Source organism: Pteropus alecto, unplaced genomic scaffold (genome assembly GCF_000325575.1).
Source record: "Pteropus alecto unplaced genomic scaffold, ASM32557v1 scaffold88, whole genome shotgun sequence".
NCBI classification, from domain to species: Eukaryota; Metazoa; Chordata; class Mammalia; order Chiroptera; family Pteropodidae; genus Pteropus; species Pteropus alecto.
Window position 1 is genome coordinate 6,796,280 of NW_006494611.1, and position 16,728 is coordinate 6,813,007.

At 34.5% G+C, this 16,728-nt stretch overlaps 1 protein-coding gene across 1 annotated transcript in view; it reads left to right on the top strand.

Annotated features, from left to right (window-relative positions):
• TPRG1 (tumor protein p63 regulated 1) overlaps nucleotides 1–12,520 on the top strand; it is a 126,302-nt gene extending 113,782 nt beyond the window's left edge. Inside the window, exons 5-6 of the mRNA XM_006925834.1 lie at nucleotides 913–1,066; nucleotides 12,242–12,520. Coding sequence (XP_006925896.1) covers nucleotides 913–1,066; nucleotides 12,242–12,436 — 349 coding nt within the window. The 3' untranslated portion in view covers nucleotides 12,437–12,520. The remainder of the gene's footprint in view (nucleotides 1–912; nucleotides 1,067–12,241) is intronic.
• Nucleotides 12,521–16,728: the final 4,208 nt, after the last annotated feature.

Consider the following 16,728-nt stretch of genomic DNA (forward strand, 5'->3'; position numbering starts at 1 on the left):
AAGCTCCTAAGCTTGACTTAACCTCCAGGCATCTCTTTATATTCAGAGATGTCTAAAACCACAAACTATAAATTCTGATGGGCACATGCAAAAGAAGAGGCCATAGAAATTACAATTTTGTTATTCAAAGTGGCCACACTTCCTTACCACAACTTCCCTCCCACCACTCCCAAGATGACTTTCTCTTACTTGTCACTTGGATTTACCAGATGACCAGGCCTGTGCTATATCAGAGAATGACTGCCTCCCACCTCTGTGGATCAAGACTGTGAACTTAGTGAAAAAGGGCAGGGAAAGCCTCCCTATGAGCTTTGACATATTTGTTGCTGCAATTTTTCTGGGCGGAATGTGTGCAGAGAATAGAAAATGGTGAGATACATAATCTGAGGTCACAGGGCATTTTGAATTGGTCATCATCTTTCTTAAAGATCATGTATATCTGCCTATTTGGGAAATCTCAAGCCTTTTTCTAGTCAATTCTTGCTTGTATTTATGAGTCTATGGAAACCATTGCTGTTGTCATCTTTCTTCTTGAAACCATCTCCCACCTCGACTGTTTCAGTTCCTCGACTCTTCCTTCTTATTTTCTCTTTTCACTGTTACTATCAGAATGTTTTCATGAAGTCAGTTTTCAAATGTCCAGCCCTGGCCACTGTCCTGAACATCAGAGTCACATTTCCAATGAGGCATTTCCACACAGAGTTCTCAACAACACTTTAAATTCGTCATGTTTGAAAGCTAATTCTTTATATTCTTCTCCTAAATAGCCTAGAACAATTCAACTAGGTGATAGTTAAACCAATTGTCTCAGCAATAATATAAAGGCTCACTGAAATATTATATTCCTTTCCCACCCTTTCCTTTTTGTTTTAATCTAATAGAAATGACTAAAGGAAAACTCCTTTCTTGTAGGAGACAAGGAGAAGGCATTAGGATCTACTGGGGGAGCCCAGAGCAGCAGTCTCTACTGTCCCGTTGGAACCCGTGGTCCACCGAGGTGCCTTATGCTACCTTCACTGAGCACCCTATAAGACACACCAGTGAGAAGTTCCTCGAAATTTGCAAGGTAGGATGCATTTTGGGATTCCCTCTTGGAATAGCTTTGTTGGTAAAGTTTTGTGATTCTAAAATATGTACAGTTAAATAAAAGTGATAAGATACAACCTGGGATTTATATAGGTAAAAAAACTTTAAAAGTTTTATATAACTTTTTTAGGAAACAATAAAACTGTTTTATATATGAAAAAATATATAATATTTTTATTAACCATATCATGCTGTTCCCTCCTTGCTAATTTCTTAGCAAGAAATTATAGTGTAATATTGTTTAAAAATTGCAATATTTGTGTTAGTCTGATTGTGTTTATTGCTCACAGAATGTATATAATTTTCTATATATAATTAAATTCTAATTATTTTATTCAGAGGGGTATGGAGTAGTGCAAAGTATGAAGTCAAATATGACTCTGTGGTTTTCTCTCTGGGCCTTGGTAGTGTTATCTCTAAATGGAAATAAGGAACACTGCCCTGTCTTCCAATCTCATTGGATTATTGTGAGATTAAATGAGATAATGTGTATAAAAATGCTCCATTAACTATAAAGCAATTAATAGTATTTTTATGTTTTTAAATCTTATTTCCCCAAGTAAATTTTACATTCCTTTTACTATCCTTTCCTCTTCCCCAGGAAGAGGTGCTAAAATACTCTAAGTAGTCTAAGTAAAACAGTTTGAGCCATACATTCAGTGAAAGATCAAACATTATATTTTCAACAAAATCAGATATACACGTACGAGTATACTTATAGGCCTTGAAATTCTTGCCTTCTCTTATCATTTCTGCTTGTCATTTTATGCTGGCATTCACTTCAGAATATCACAACTCTTCATTTGCTATAAATTCAGAACATGGCAATCTGCCTCTAAAGTCTTCAGTGGTTGGATGGCATATATTGCATTTCTTAGATTATTTTAAACACACCTATTCATGTGTGAAACAAATATTTCAAATTGGTAAGTCCCCTATTTTAAAAAGTACTTGAAATTAAAAAAATGTGATTAAAGGCTGGACGGGGGCATTTATCCCCCTCTAACACATAGATGAAGTTGGCTTAAGTCACATTCTGCTTTCAGGACATTTTAGTGGTCCTCTTAAGATTTATGCCAACATCCTCAGGGGCTTGTGTTACCTATACTGAGCACCCTATGAGACACACCAGTGAGAAGAAGTTCTGGCTCCAAGCTATTGCAGACACTAAATTATTTCATTGTATAGATGATGTTGCTACTCTTCCTGAAATTCTATTTCACAATATCTCAACCCAAGCATCAACATCAGCCCCTAGACTGACTCCTTACCACCCAAAGTCAACAAAACAAAACAAAATGAAAACCAATAAGAACAAAACAACTCTTACACAAAGGCATTTCTGTGAGAGTAGACTCACTGAGGGCTTCAGGTAGAGAGTGGGAGTTTACAACATAATAATGCCCCAACTTCAAATGGAATATCAGATCTCTCTGTTTCTAAAAGAACTTATTAATAATAATACTCTGATGCATTGCTTCAGAGTCCTCTTTCCTCTCTTGTCCGTCTGTTCTTGCCCCTACCTAAAATCCTGTTTTATTTTTTTCTTATTAATAGTAGAGAGTAGTTTATCTGTTTTATTTTCTTTTAGCACCTGTTATTCCAACTCGAAGAGCTTAATAATGTAACTTACAAAAGCTATTCAGCTTTAAAGGGAATCTGGTTCTAGCTATTAAAATTATATATATATTTGAATTAATAATAATTGTGTTTTATTCTAAGTCAAAATAAATACCAACTTAATAAGTAAATACCAGCAATAACTTGGTTACTATATCTATCACTTCCTGGACCAAGAATTCTCATATTCCTCCTATCTGGTGCACTAATACTTATTCCTTAAGTGTCTTTGCTGAAAGAAATCAGAGTGAAGGATTAAAAAAACAACTTCTATTAATTGTAGATAAATGCTTTGTTTTATCCTGCTATATATAAGTACAATCAATTTAAGAAAGAAGGTACCAACTAAATTATTGAAAAGGAAATAGAATAATTATTTCCCAAATACCCATGAATGTAATTAGTAGACTAGAACATTAAAATTTTCCCCAAGTCTTCTTATTACCCAAGGCTAAAAAGGAAATTCGATGTTCACACAGCTCTTGATGGATGGAAGTAAGAATAGTAGGGGTGTGTGTGTGTGTGTGTGTGTGTGTGTGTGTGTGTGTGTGTCCACATACATGGACTTCAATCATGGCGAATGGTCGGTTAGTTGGTTGGTTGATTTTTGTGTCAATCAAACTGCTTTGTAGATCTGTTGAGTACATTGCCTTTAAGGCTTTTTCTCTTAAATTATTCTTCCAATGTCTTTTTTTTTTTCCTTCTTGGCAACAGCCTGGCACTTTCATTTGCCAACCCATTTCTTATTCAAAGACCACCCCAAGTCCCAGCTCTCTAGGAAAACAAGTGATCTCCATCTGGGATGTGAGATGAGTATGCTGATCCAGTTCTTTGAGTCTTAGTTTTTCTTTTGTTGTTGGTTTTTATGTCACAATATTATTTATGTTTAGCACATTTTCCAACATTGGCTTTGATTAAGACCCAGTTATATTAACATAGAAGTATAAATAAGAAGAAAGATAATTCTGGGGATATAGAATACCTTTTATATGAATATTTTGGCATAAGATAAGATGTTAAAAGAGTGATATAAACTAGCTTTTTCATTTCCCTTATGAATGAAACAGGGAAAAGTGTAAGAATATGAGGGAAATGCATAACTAAATTAAATACCTAAAGCAATTTAATTTAATTTAACAAAACTATTATGGTATGGGAAGAGAACCATGCAGAGTTGAATTACACAGTCAAAATTTACAATTATTTATAATTTAATAAAATAGTTTATTTTAAAAAATACATTAAAAGTTTTTACTCACTTTTTTATAGCACATGCACATGTAATCTCCTTATTCTTCAAATATTTTCTGACACCTGCAAAATGCAGGTATTATGCCTATTATTAAAGATACAAACACAAATGAGACAGGATTCTTCCCTTTGTGGAAGACATTGCTTAATAGTGGAGGCAGAAACAAATGCAAAGGTTTTTAAATGAATACTAATTGACTAAAACAGAAGTCTGGATTAAATGAAGAGAGGGGGGAGGCACATGAAGGTACAAGGTGTGTTCTTAGACACAGTAATTCAGTTTAGCTGGAGTTTAATCTTATTAATTCCCCACCATAATTTTAATAGCTCAAATAATAGGTATGTGGGCTTAAATTAAGGGGCAGTAGGAATGGAGAAAAGATCAAGACATTTTGAGATATTCAGGATATAGATTCAATGAAAGAAGGTAACTGACAAGACATAGTAGATTAAGGAGAGAAAGATGTCAAATATGACATTGTTTCTCCTTTCATTAATTCCAAAGGAGAAAACTACAAGAAGATTAGGTTTGGACATTCAGTTTAGTGCATGTTGTGCTTGAAATGTCCATAAAACATGGGGTTGAGTTGGTTGTCAGGCAGTTAGAAATTTTCACCTGAAGCTTAAGAGAGAAAGTTGAGCTGGTGACAGAGGTTTCAGATCATACAATATTGTGTCAAAGCTGAACCACGGGTTGCTTAGTTAGGAAGGTACCCTAGTGAAAAACATTAATGGATATTACTGCATTCAAATTCTAATTTATACTATCTCTTAGTCTCATTGATCTAAAAACTCACTATCAGAATTATGCAACACTATGTTAAAATACATTTTCTTAATCCATCTCACTATACATTCTAACTCTGGCAAATATGATAGTCAAATGGTCTCTTTCCACACATTCTTGATTATCTCCAAGCCTCACCAACATTTTCTAATCAGTACATGCACATTCTTTGCATTGTTCATATAAAACAGTTGTGAAAATAGAAAATAATAGATTTTTTGGCATTGATTATGTATTATATTACTACGAGACATAAAAATAATCTCATGTAATATTTTGTAATTATACTTTGTATTTATTTATTAAAGTTTTCATGTAATTCAACCAATAAAACCCTGTGAGATCAAGATAGCTATCTCCATTTTAAAAATGAGGATGCTTAGAGTGATTAAGTTAATTGACTAAAGTATTACAATAAAATGGCTTTTTGTTTTCACACCCAAACAATTTCTGATGTGCAGAAAAATTGATATAAACCTGAAGGAACTCTGTGTGTGTATTCATATACACTGGTATGATATGATGTGATATGACATTATATATTATGACTAGGTGAAAATATCCTCAATTGTTTAATCCTCTTTATATGTGCAACTTGTCGCCTTATCTGCCCTCTTTTAATTATTGCCTCACTGGGTTCTTGGAGTGTGTGGATAGTCTTGCAGAGAGTGACTAGTGACTGAGTTCAGAGCTGGTGAGTAATAGTGAATGTATTATGGAAACTCTACAGCCAAATCAAAGTTATCTGCAGACTTCCCTTTTTATTCTCTTCTGGTATATTTAACTTTCTTTTCAAGGGAATTATGGAATTGAACCAATATTTTAGCAATCAAATAAAACTTTATATCTTTAGCCCTTTGGTTTTTCTTCACATCAATTCAACAAGTATTCATAGAATACCTACATGGCATTGAATACTACATGCTGAGCAATGTGCTAGCAAGAGCACATAGAGAGACTGAAATACATAGCCCGAAGGCTTAAAAAATCTGCTTAGCTGAGGAATGTGGGCCTGCAGGCATGAAACCAGGTCTCTACTCAGTGTAAACAGGAAACAAGTGATGGTTGTAATAAGGAAAACTGAGACTCTGCTCAGTGAACTCCTGGCAGACAGCACCTGAAGCAAACTAGGAGCCCAGCCACTCAGTGGGTAAATAATTGTTGTAAAGTGAAGAAGAATATTCAACACTCCTTACTCTACCCCCAACACACACACACATACCCACACCACACACACCACACACCACACACCACACACACACACACACACACACACACACTACTATGCCTACCTTAACCAACGCCTAGCCCCTATGTAATCGGAGTTGTTAAAACTTGACCCTTTGTTTTTGAGACTGGAATAATAGTAGGAGCCAGGAGTGGGTGTATAAAAGCTTTTAGAGAAAAGTATGTGGCTGGTGGCATTCATATCAGATGACACTGTGTTCCTGTCACACAGATTGAGTTCAGGTGCTTGAAACCTCAAGAGCCTTGGAGATTTGGCCTTTTGTCTGCCTCTTTTTCAATGTACTGCTTGTTCCGTCTTCCTGGCCCTCCTACTTTTAGAGGGCTCACAGAAATGACTACAAATAAATTGCATCCGACTCTAATAAAATGCCAAGTTTATTGAGTATGCAATAGTATCAACTTTTTCTTTCCAGCACTTAGATTCTGAGACCACAGAGGATTCTCATGAATTGAAGCTTATGATGAAGAGTGGGGAGGCATTCAGTAATCTAATTTGACAAATATTTATTGATCTATGAAAAGGCATTTTGACAATCCAGAGAGTGTTGACAATCCAGAGAGTGTTGGCAATCCAGAGAGTGTTGGCATCTGGTCCAAGTGTTACGGTGAATTGTACTTGGCCTTTAGGAAATCATAGTTTGGTGATGATGATGATGATGATGACGGTGATGATGATAATATCAATGATTTATTGACAATATTTATTGATTATTAGCATAGGCTTCCTTTATGGCCTTTGCAATATGACTCCAAATTTTAGCCTCATTGAATTTCACTTCCCTAACCCTTCCTGAAATACATGAGTGTGTGCGTACACACACATATTGCTTATATACAAACTCTTTACTTATTAAAGTTAGTTTAACCTTCACAGCATGTGAGTTCAGTGCTATTAATAGCTTTTTTTAATGGAAAAGGAGCTATAAAATTCAGAGAGGTTACATAACGTGCCCGAAGTCATACAGCTAGTGAATGCCATATTTGAAACTTAAGAGCAGATCTGTTTGATCTCGATTCTCATGTTACATCATGCTATACTTTCTTTAGTTCAGTAGTTCACAACAGGGGATCATTTTGCTTCTGGAAGACCTTTGGCAACGTCTGGAGATAATTTTAATTGTCATGCCTAGGGTAGGGTGCTACTAGTATCTAGAAAGTAGAGGCTGGGGATGCTGCTTAATATCCTAAATTTAAGAGAACATTCTCCCTTTCAGCAAAGAATTATCTGGCCCCAAATAGCAATAGTCCCAAGGCGAAGAAACCTTGATTTAGTTGTATTGACAGCCAGCCACACTTGTAACTCTAATTCTTAGAAAACTGGATAAAATATTTGAGTGGAGGTATACATGAAATGTAATAGAATAAAAAAATAACTTTTGCCTAGAGTGAGAAGGCCTTGTGGGAGAGAGGATTTGAGCTTGGTTTTAAAAGATGAATAGAAATGTGGGCACTATAGATCTTTGTGGATTGAATAGTCAGAGCTTGAGGTTCCTAGGCAAGCTTAGTATAGTGTTTCTCAAAAAAAATGTTAAAGTCTTTTTAAAATAAAATCTTATTCAGACCCCAAATATATAAAACTGATAAAAACAGAGCAACTCTAATTGATGTAATTTCAGGAACTGAAGCAGGTTACCTGCTTAGCTTCTTCCTTTTCTTCCACACCCTTGCTCCAAACCCTCAGGAATCTGTTTTCCCAACATTATTAATAACACTTCCTTTCTTTTCAAAAGAATCCTGGCTTGGATGATAAATTATATGGTCACCCACCCTATGAGGAAATCTAGTGTTCTAAGGAACATGGGTTTGGTAATTACTGAGTCTGATTTTTTTCTCTCTCCCTTTTGAAAACAAGAAACATGAATCCTTTCCTAAATATTAGAATTTTACAGTTCATAATAGCAGTATTTTATAGAAAAGAAGACTTTAGGACTCAAATTAGGAGACCTAGGTCTAAGAACTTGCTCAATTGCATACTAGCTATTTGGTACTGGGCAAATCTCTGGAACACTTGAACCCTCAGTTTACCTATTAGATCCCCTGTGCATTGATTTCCCCTAGTGCCTAGAATCTTGTTCAACAAGTTTTCTGAAATTTTTGATTTCTAACCCCTGCCTTATAGCCTATTTTGTTTAGGCTATTAACTTTACTTTATGAATATTGTTCTTGACTTCTGGATCTATAGTTATTATTATAGAATTTTTAACTGTAAACATGGACTTTTCATCTGTATATTTCTTCATGTTCCACGCTCATGTATCTAGCTGACTATTATAAATCTCTAAGAGACTCACTGGTGAGACATCTAAAACAACACACATCTAAAATGGAATCCTTGATCTCTACACCTTACCACCTCCAATCCCTACTCCCATAGGCTTTTCCAACTCATTAATGATATCACCATCTACCCAATTGCTCAGACAAAAAATCTAGATGTCATCTTCAATTCTTCTGTTCTATATTCAATCATATCAGCAAGTCCTGTTACTCTACCTTGAAAAAGTATTCCCAATTCAACCAGTTCTTATGTTCTCCACTGTCTGGTCCAAGACACCACCTCTTTCCTGGACTACTGAAGTGACCTCCAAACTCATCTCATCTTCCTGCTTCTATTCTTTCCCCTGACAGTAAATTCTCTAAATAGCAGCTGGAATTCTTTTTTAAAACTGAGACATTAAACTTGTCTTTACAATCATTTCAATCCAAAGTTCTTAATATGGTCCACAAGATTCTTCATGCCCAGTGCTCTGACCTCTTCATTTTGATCACTATAATCCAGTCTTACTGACCTTTTCTGTGGCGTTTAAATAAACTAAGCTCATTCCTACCTCACAGCCTTAGCAATGCTGTTACTTTCTTCCTAGAATACCTTCTCCAAATGACTGCCTCTTTTTTATTTTTGGGCCTCAGTTCAAGTTTTTCTCCCTCAGAAACACTTGCTCTGAATATGATATATAAATAAAGTAACCCTCAGTCTCATTACTCTGTATCTCTTTACCATATTTTTTTTTCCTTCTAGATCTTTTTCACTACCAAAATCGCTTGTATCTATTTTTACTTTTTGTCTCAGACCACAAGAATATAAGTTCCATGAGAGCAGGATTCTTACTTGTCTACTCACAGTACTTAGAACGTACTTGGAGTAGAGTGTAGCTGCTTCATCAATATTTCTTGAATGATTTTAGATGGCCTTTCATCTGTTAGTGACACAGAAAGTTAGTCCACAGTACCAATAGTAATAATTCATATAAACATGGAAAGTTAAAGCAGCTAAAACAACATAGCACTGGGTACACATATAGCTGGTAAACAAACTAAAAAATCACATATTATTTTTGACATTAAGAAGTAAAATTTGGCCTGATGAGAGTTATTCTTAATAGAGTTAAATACAAAATTAACAACTAAAATCACACTCAGGAAAATAATAATATTAAAAATAATGCCCTCAGAAGAAAACATAATTGTTAAATTTAAAATGGACAAAAATCAAATTTTTGTTGTAAAAGTTGCAAAGGAAAGAATCTATTCAGTGGAATTTTTCAGAAAAATTTTAAAAAATGAGAAAAAATAAAAATTATTTAACTGTATTGGATGAAAATTAATGAATTTAATTGTCTCAGTGTAATTCATGACAGATACATAATATTAATGAAAATTTACTAATGCTTGTATAATTTTGATAGAAGTTTATATTAAAAATATAGAGATAAGAAAAACAAAGTGGCAATGTTCTCTCGTACCTGTTTTTCTTTTAAACTTTTCTTCTTGATTAATTGAAAACTTCAACAATCTTGGGGAACTAATATTTAGAATTTTTAAATTTAGGTTTTAAAACCCTTCCATTTTGAAATAATTTTAGACTTACAGAAAAGTTGCAAATATAGTAGACTTTTCATATACCTGTTATTTAAACCCTTCTAACAACTTACATAACTAAAATATAGTTATCAAAACCTGGAAATTATTCTGTTTTTGCTTTTCCTCTTTTGGAAGTTGAAGAAAGAACTCTTTTTTCTGCTTTTCTTATCCAGTTAACTGAAGCACTGGTAGAGTTCACTGAAATGAAGGATGTCCTTCCTTCCAGAATCCTCTGCCTATGTGACTGACTATATTTGGTTAATTTACTAACACCAATATTTAGATCCCTTCTAAGGTCTAAAGAAGATGCTGGTACTGGTAATAAGAGGTACTTTCGGTCTATCTTTGCTGCTATACATGAAACTCATGGAGAACAAGCAAAAACCCTACTTGTCTGTTAGATCTTTTAACCTCAGCAGAGTGTGCTTTTTTAAATTAGTGTTTTTGTATTATCCAATTAGGTAAACATTACTTTAAAGAAAAGTAGAAGGACAAATACCTTAGGCTATTCTGAAAAACCCACAGATATTGAGGTGCTCTAGCAAACTCTGTGTTGTCTTATCATCAGCCACTAATTTTTTTTTTCTGATATTAGCTAAAAAAAAACACATAGATTTTAAGACCTCTTTTCAAGAGAGCAAACTGAGGCTCAAAAAAGGGGAAGGGAATTTACAATGTCACACAACTAGTAAATTACAGAAGTTGCATTTGCATGGCTTTTTCTTTTTTCTTTCTTTCCTTTTTTCTTTCTTATTGGTTAAGTCAACTAATAATAATAGCTACATTCTAAATTCTAAATTTTAGAGTTTTTTTCTTAATAGTAAAGAAACTAAACCTAATATGGAGAAGTAGTTTGCCCAAGGGAAATTTGGTATAGAATTAAGCATCCAGGATAAAACCTATGTAGACAACTGGATTATGGTGAAAGACTATAGGCTTCTCCTTCTTTATTGAACTATCACTCTTATTTAGTCCCTTAAAACAAAGACTATTTAATGGAGACATGGGAAAGATAACTTATATAGTATGCTTAATAATTTGGATTGATATTCAAATATACTCTAAGAGATTTAATTTAGATTTGTGATCCAGTTTCCTAGGAAACAGATTTGGATCTCACTATAAGTAGGCTCTTATTCCAAATGTATTTTTTTTTATTATGATACAGAAAGTGGAGTGACTGTGGTAAGTCATTTACCTTTATGAGCCTTTGTTTCTAACATGAAAATAATTATATCTTCCTTTACCTACATGATAGACTTATATTGGAATGAGATAATTGATATAAAAGAGTTTATTAGAAATACAAAGATATGAACTTTCTCAATTCATTTACTTGTTTATATCTCTGTTTGAAATGCTCCCTGACTTATCAATTTGACTTGGCTTGACGAAAGGAAAATTTTTTTCATTCATTTAACTTAAAAGTTTAGTGTAGACTGATCTAGTAATTCAAATACCTTTGTTAAGAATTTATCACTCTCCATATCTTAGTTCTTTCACCTCTGTTGGCTTCACTCTCAGTCACATTCTCACTATGTATCACAAAAATGATCATGAATACCTCTAAGCTTGTATTCTATCAATTTCACAATTACTTTGGTCATGCGCCTATACCTGAACCAATCTCTACCCAGAAGAATGGGTTCCTTGGATTGGTTAGTCTTGATTCATGTACCAAAGTCAGTTCCACTTAAACTAGTTGGGCTAAATGGAAGAGGGTGGTTTTCCAAAGGAAAATGAAAGTGCTCATATTCCAAGAAGAATCTCAAATGGTGGAAAGAATACTGGGTTAGAATAAATATCAGCTGTCAGCTGGGCCCTCTCTAACCCAATTTCACTGGTTGAAACCCTATTAACCCTTAAAGGGTTATCTCGAGTCATCTTTTAGTCATTCCTATTTTCTAACCATTTATGATTTCTCCCTCTTGTGCTGCTTTAGCATCGTGTGCCTCTTTTTGCTATTTATTTTTGTGAACTTTGTATAATCATTATAAGTTCATTTCTTAGATTATTACAGAGTTATTTCTTTGATGGCAGAGACTATATCTTCTTTGTATTTAAATCTTCAGGAACACTCAACAGGTATTTGATTCTTAATAGACTATCAGCAAATTTATGAAACCAGCTTCTTAATGTGTTTACAAATTATGAATAATAAAAAATAAACAAGATCAAGCAGATGATTTTATGTACATAATTTATTAACTGATTAATTTATTAAAAGACTAGCAGAAGCAATGTTAACAATTCTGAGAAATGATTTCTATTTAAGAAGAATAACTGCAGCCCTCTAGAGTGGTCAACTTTTGTAAGAACTGGCTGGGAATGGGGTTCTTCTGGACTTAATCTGTGTTCACTAACTCTGTGCCTTCTTTTCCTCTTCAGTTGTCTGGGTTCACATCTAAACTTGTTCCAGCTATCCAGAATGCCCTCAAGAATCCAAGCGGATCTGAAAGACAAAAGAGACTGATGGTGTTAACTGAACCTATTTTGATTGAAACCTACATGGGGCTGATGTCATTCATTGGAAACCGTAACAAACTTGGCTATTCCCTTGCCCGTGGGAGTATTGGTTTTTAGGACACTTTTTGATGTGTAAGTACATCATCTACAGATATATCATTATTGAAGATTCTGGTTCAGCCTATCATATTTTCAGACTGAAACAATTAACTACTTTTAAATGATACTACATGATTTTGAATATTTAGTATCTTAGAAAATTTAAAAGCTTGATTAGTCTGATAGATGTACATTTCAGATCTCATATAAGTATAATCAAATTTTCTAAAACCAGAAAATAAATTTTCCTAAGCCCATCAAATAATATCAAATGAATACCTGATCATAAACTCAGGGCAGACCTTCTGGGTTCTTGTTCCTCGTCCTCTAAATGTAGGCATTTTCCAGGTCTTGATCTTTAGCTTTTTGATCCTGATCTTCTCCTTTATTGGGCGTCTCACTGTCTGTATTATTTTAGCTACCCTTTTTAATGAAGATGACTTCCAAATCCATATATGCATCCTTGATATTTCTTCAAGATTCAATTTTGCATTTGTGTATGCTTATCATCTATATCAGTGTTCCAATGGCCTCTCACATTCAGCATCTTCAAATTTCTGGATTTCTCTGTGGCATTTTTATGGTCCCAGTCATCATCCTTGAAATCCATCAGTTTACGTTTCTTTAAATTCCTTGCAAAATACATTCCATATAGTATCTACTTTAGTCTGTGTGGGTTGCTATAACAAAAAACCACAGATTGGGTGCCTATAAACAACTTAAGTTTATTTCTCACAGTTCCAGAGGCTGGGATTCTGAGATCAGGGTGCCAGCATGGTCAGGTGAGAGTACTCTTCTGAGATTACAGCCCTCTCATTATAGCCTCACATGGCAAAGGGGCAAAGGTGTTCTCTTGTACTTTTTTTTTTTAATAAGGGCTCTTTTTTATGAGGGCTCTGCCCTTGTAACCTAATTACTGCCTAAAGATTTCACCTCTTACTACTATCATATTGGGCTTTAGGATTTCAACATATAAAATCTGAGGGAACACAAACATTTAGACCACAGCAGTACTGCATCTGTATGTGACTTACCATTGTACCACAATGCTCAGATGTCAAATTGTTCATTATTCTTTCAAAATTGTTTATATACTCTTTCTTTCCATTCTTACAGGTATATTATTAGATCGATTTTTCTATTCTATTCACCTGAATAATGGCCATAGCCTGTTTTATTTTTTATTTTTTATTTTTTTGAGGTCATAGCCTTTTAATTGGTATCCTTGCTCCAAGGCTCACCCTCTTGTAATCTATCCTGCTCTCAGTTGCCAGATTCCTAAAGCACAATTTGATCATATCACTCCTTGCTTAAGAATTTTCAATGGCTCATTTCCTTTTGCAGTTTTTTGTTTAAGCTTTTTTTTTTTTTTTTCCCAATAGCAGACCCTTTCTTTTTAGTAGATACTTAATATGTAAAACAGATAGAAGTAAGACCACCATGGCGAAATGGAGGTAGGAATGCCACTGGTCTCCTCTTTTTTAGGTCTCAAAGAGGCCTCCTGTGGAATGTCTGTGGATCCCACAGAGTTTTAAGGAGTGTGTTTTCAAAAACACTGTCTAACTCGTTCTGTTTTCATTACTCTTTTCTCTTATTTCCTCTTTGTTTCTCCTTGACTTAAATCTAATTTTGAAGAACTCTGGAGATTATCTCATCTTTTATCATCTCTTCAAGTTTCTTTTAGTTTTTAATTTTTTCAATTTTATTTTATTTTTAATTTCTTTTGAAAAAAAGTTTTGAATGTTGAACACTGTAAACATTATAGTCAACTTTTTTCATGTCCCATGACCCAAAGTTGAGACACCTTGGTTAATACTCAAGTGCAAATTTTCAGGTAATATTACTTTTTTGCTCATGTGGAGTCTATTTTTGAAGTCTTTCCTTTGAAAAACTTCCTCAGTTCCAAAGATTTGTCCTCTGATACATTCACAAACATCAATTCGATGCAGGTATTCAAAACCCAAGCCTTGAATAAACTTTATTTTGTCTCTGTTTACTTCCATAAGTATTTTTCTCCTTCCCTCTCTTTCCTATTCTCAGCACCCACTTTTTTCCCCTATGATGACAAATATTGTTACAGTCCCCAAGGCAGGAAACTTCTATTCATACTGTAAAAGGAAATGTTGAAATTCTTAGCTGTCCTGTCAACAGTAGTGGAATGAAAAGTCGTTAGATTGTTTTGGCAGTGGTTCTGAAGTAGATATAATTGGCAAATTATTATAACACTGCTGCCCAAAAATCTCTATTTGCCTCAAGATAGTGGCATTTGTTGGCAGACGCCTCTGAGATGTCCAGCCCATTCTTTTGAGTTACCATTTAAGGATCAGCCTGACAATTGACTTCTCTCTGCATAGTTGTCCCCTTTGTAATCCAAGCTGGACTGTTCCCAAATGACCTTCTAAAGGACTCAGTGCATCATCAATGGAATCAAATCAGAAAAGATGAGAGGAGGTAGATGTCTCTCAGCCCTGAGGTCCAGTCTGTAACAATAGGATAAGCAGTTAATGATACCAAAGCTGTTTAGTATGTAGAAGAGTGAACTCAAATGACAGGAGAACTATCTTCACATTTTACAAAGGCTGTTCTGTGGGATAAAGTAACATATGAGATCTAGAAAGCAGGGTTATGATAAAAAATGAGAGCATACAAGAATTTAAAGGGTAATTTAAGATAAGAATAATCTTACAGTTAGAAATGTCAAAAAATGGCATGGATTGCTTCTTGAAATAGTGTTCAAGTAGAGACAGATAAAGTGGATATTGTGAAAAGGATTGCTAAAGAGATGACTAATGTAGTCCTTTAACCTATGATTTTTATGATTCTTCAAATAATTATTGCTATTGATTAAATAATTAGATTCTTTTTTGTTTGAATCAATCATGTGAGACCCTGAAAAATTACCTTCACTTTCCTAAGTTTTAATTTCCTCATCTACAAAATAGAGACAATGATACCTCTTCAGCCTTCTTCATAGAGGTTTTGTGAGGACTCAATAAAATGAGATTAAATTATTTTATTAAATAAAAAAAATCTTTTAGTACCTGCCTGTAGAGTGATGTGACTTTTGCAGCAGAAAGTGAGGCAACAACCAAAGGCAACAACTAAATTCAGTTCTCTCAGGGAATGGTTTTTTGGTTAATGTGGGCCCACCGACCATCATTTTCTCATTTGACACTTGGGGTTCTCACTTGGGGTCCTTATCTTTAAGCTCAGCTAACATCCACAAATCAGGAAACCTATATGTGAACCTGGGCTTTTTCTTTAGACTATTATCGGAACTATACCAATAAAGTTTCCAAAAGGGGCATCATAGATTCGATTGAGAATAGGATTAGATACAAGAGGTGTTAAGTACAAAGCATATCATAAAAATGTCATAGTCAGTCATCTTTTTTATCTAATCTTTTTTTTAATTATTAAATTTATTGGGGTGACATCGGTTATATAAGATTATATAGATTTTAAGTGTACACATCATCTGTATATTGCATTGTATGTTCACCACTCAAAGTCGTCTCCTCCCTTCACCATATATTTGAGTTTATTCTTTTTATCTCATACTGAAATTTCCACTAGAAAATCCCCAATAAGTCTCTTTTCAGAACTTCTTGAACATTTCTATCAACAGCTTGCTGACAGTCTTCTGATACATCTTGGGCATCTCTGATGGTTACGAAATTCTCCTTCTGTGGACTTAGAAACCCTGTAATGTCTATCTGCCATCTCTTTTATTTAAAAATATTCTGATGCTGGAGTAGGTTCAGCTTGGGTTTTCATATCAAGAAGAGGGGAACATTTGAATACACAAGCAAGGTGGATCAATTCTCTACCATTTATAAGAAGAGGAGTGGTCAAGAACCACCATGCCTGACCTCCTAGTGGGCAATAAGGCCTCTTTCGATGCTTGCCTTTTGGCCAGCCTCTGAAGCAGAAAATAAAGGAGACCTTACATGTTTGGATCTTTTGCCATGAGGATCATTCTCTGCTGAAGCATTACTAAGGAAGCCAATTCACAGAGAGAGCTATGAGACTAAGGAAGCATATAAACCATCGAATCCAGTGTTTTTATTTCACAGAGCAAAGACCTACAAAGTGGAAAGGAATTGCTCAAAAAGCAGATAGTGAATTTTTGGCAATACTAGAATTAGATCCGAAAGCTCCCAGTTTCCTATTCCTGGTCCACTGCTATTTCTATATATCTTTCTTTCGAGAAGAAGCATGTCATCTAAATCAGTATTCTCATAGTTGTTATGTTAATTCTGAGGTGAGAAAAAAATAGGTCACGTCGTTTAAAGGGAATTTCCAGAAAT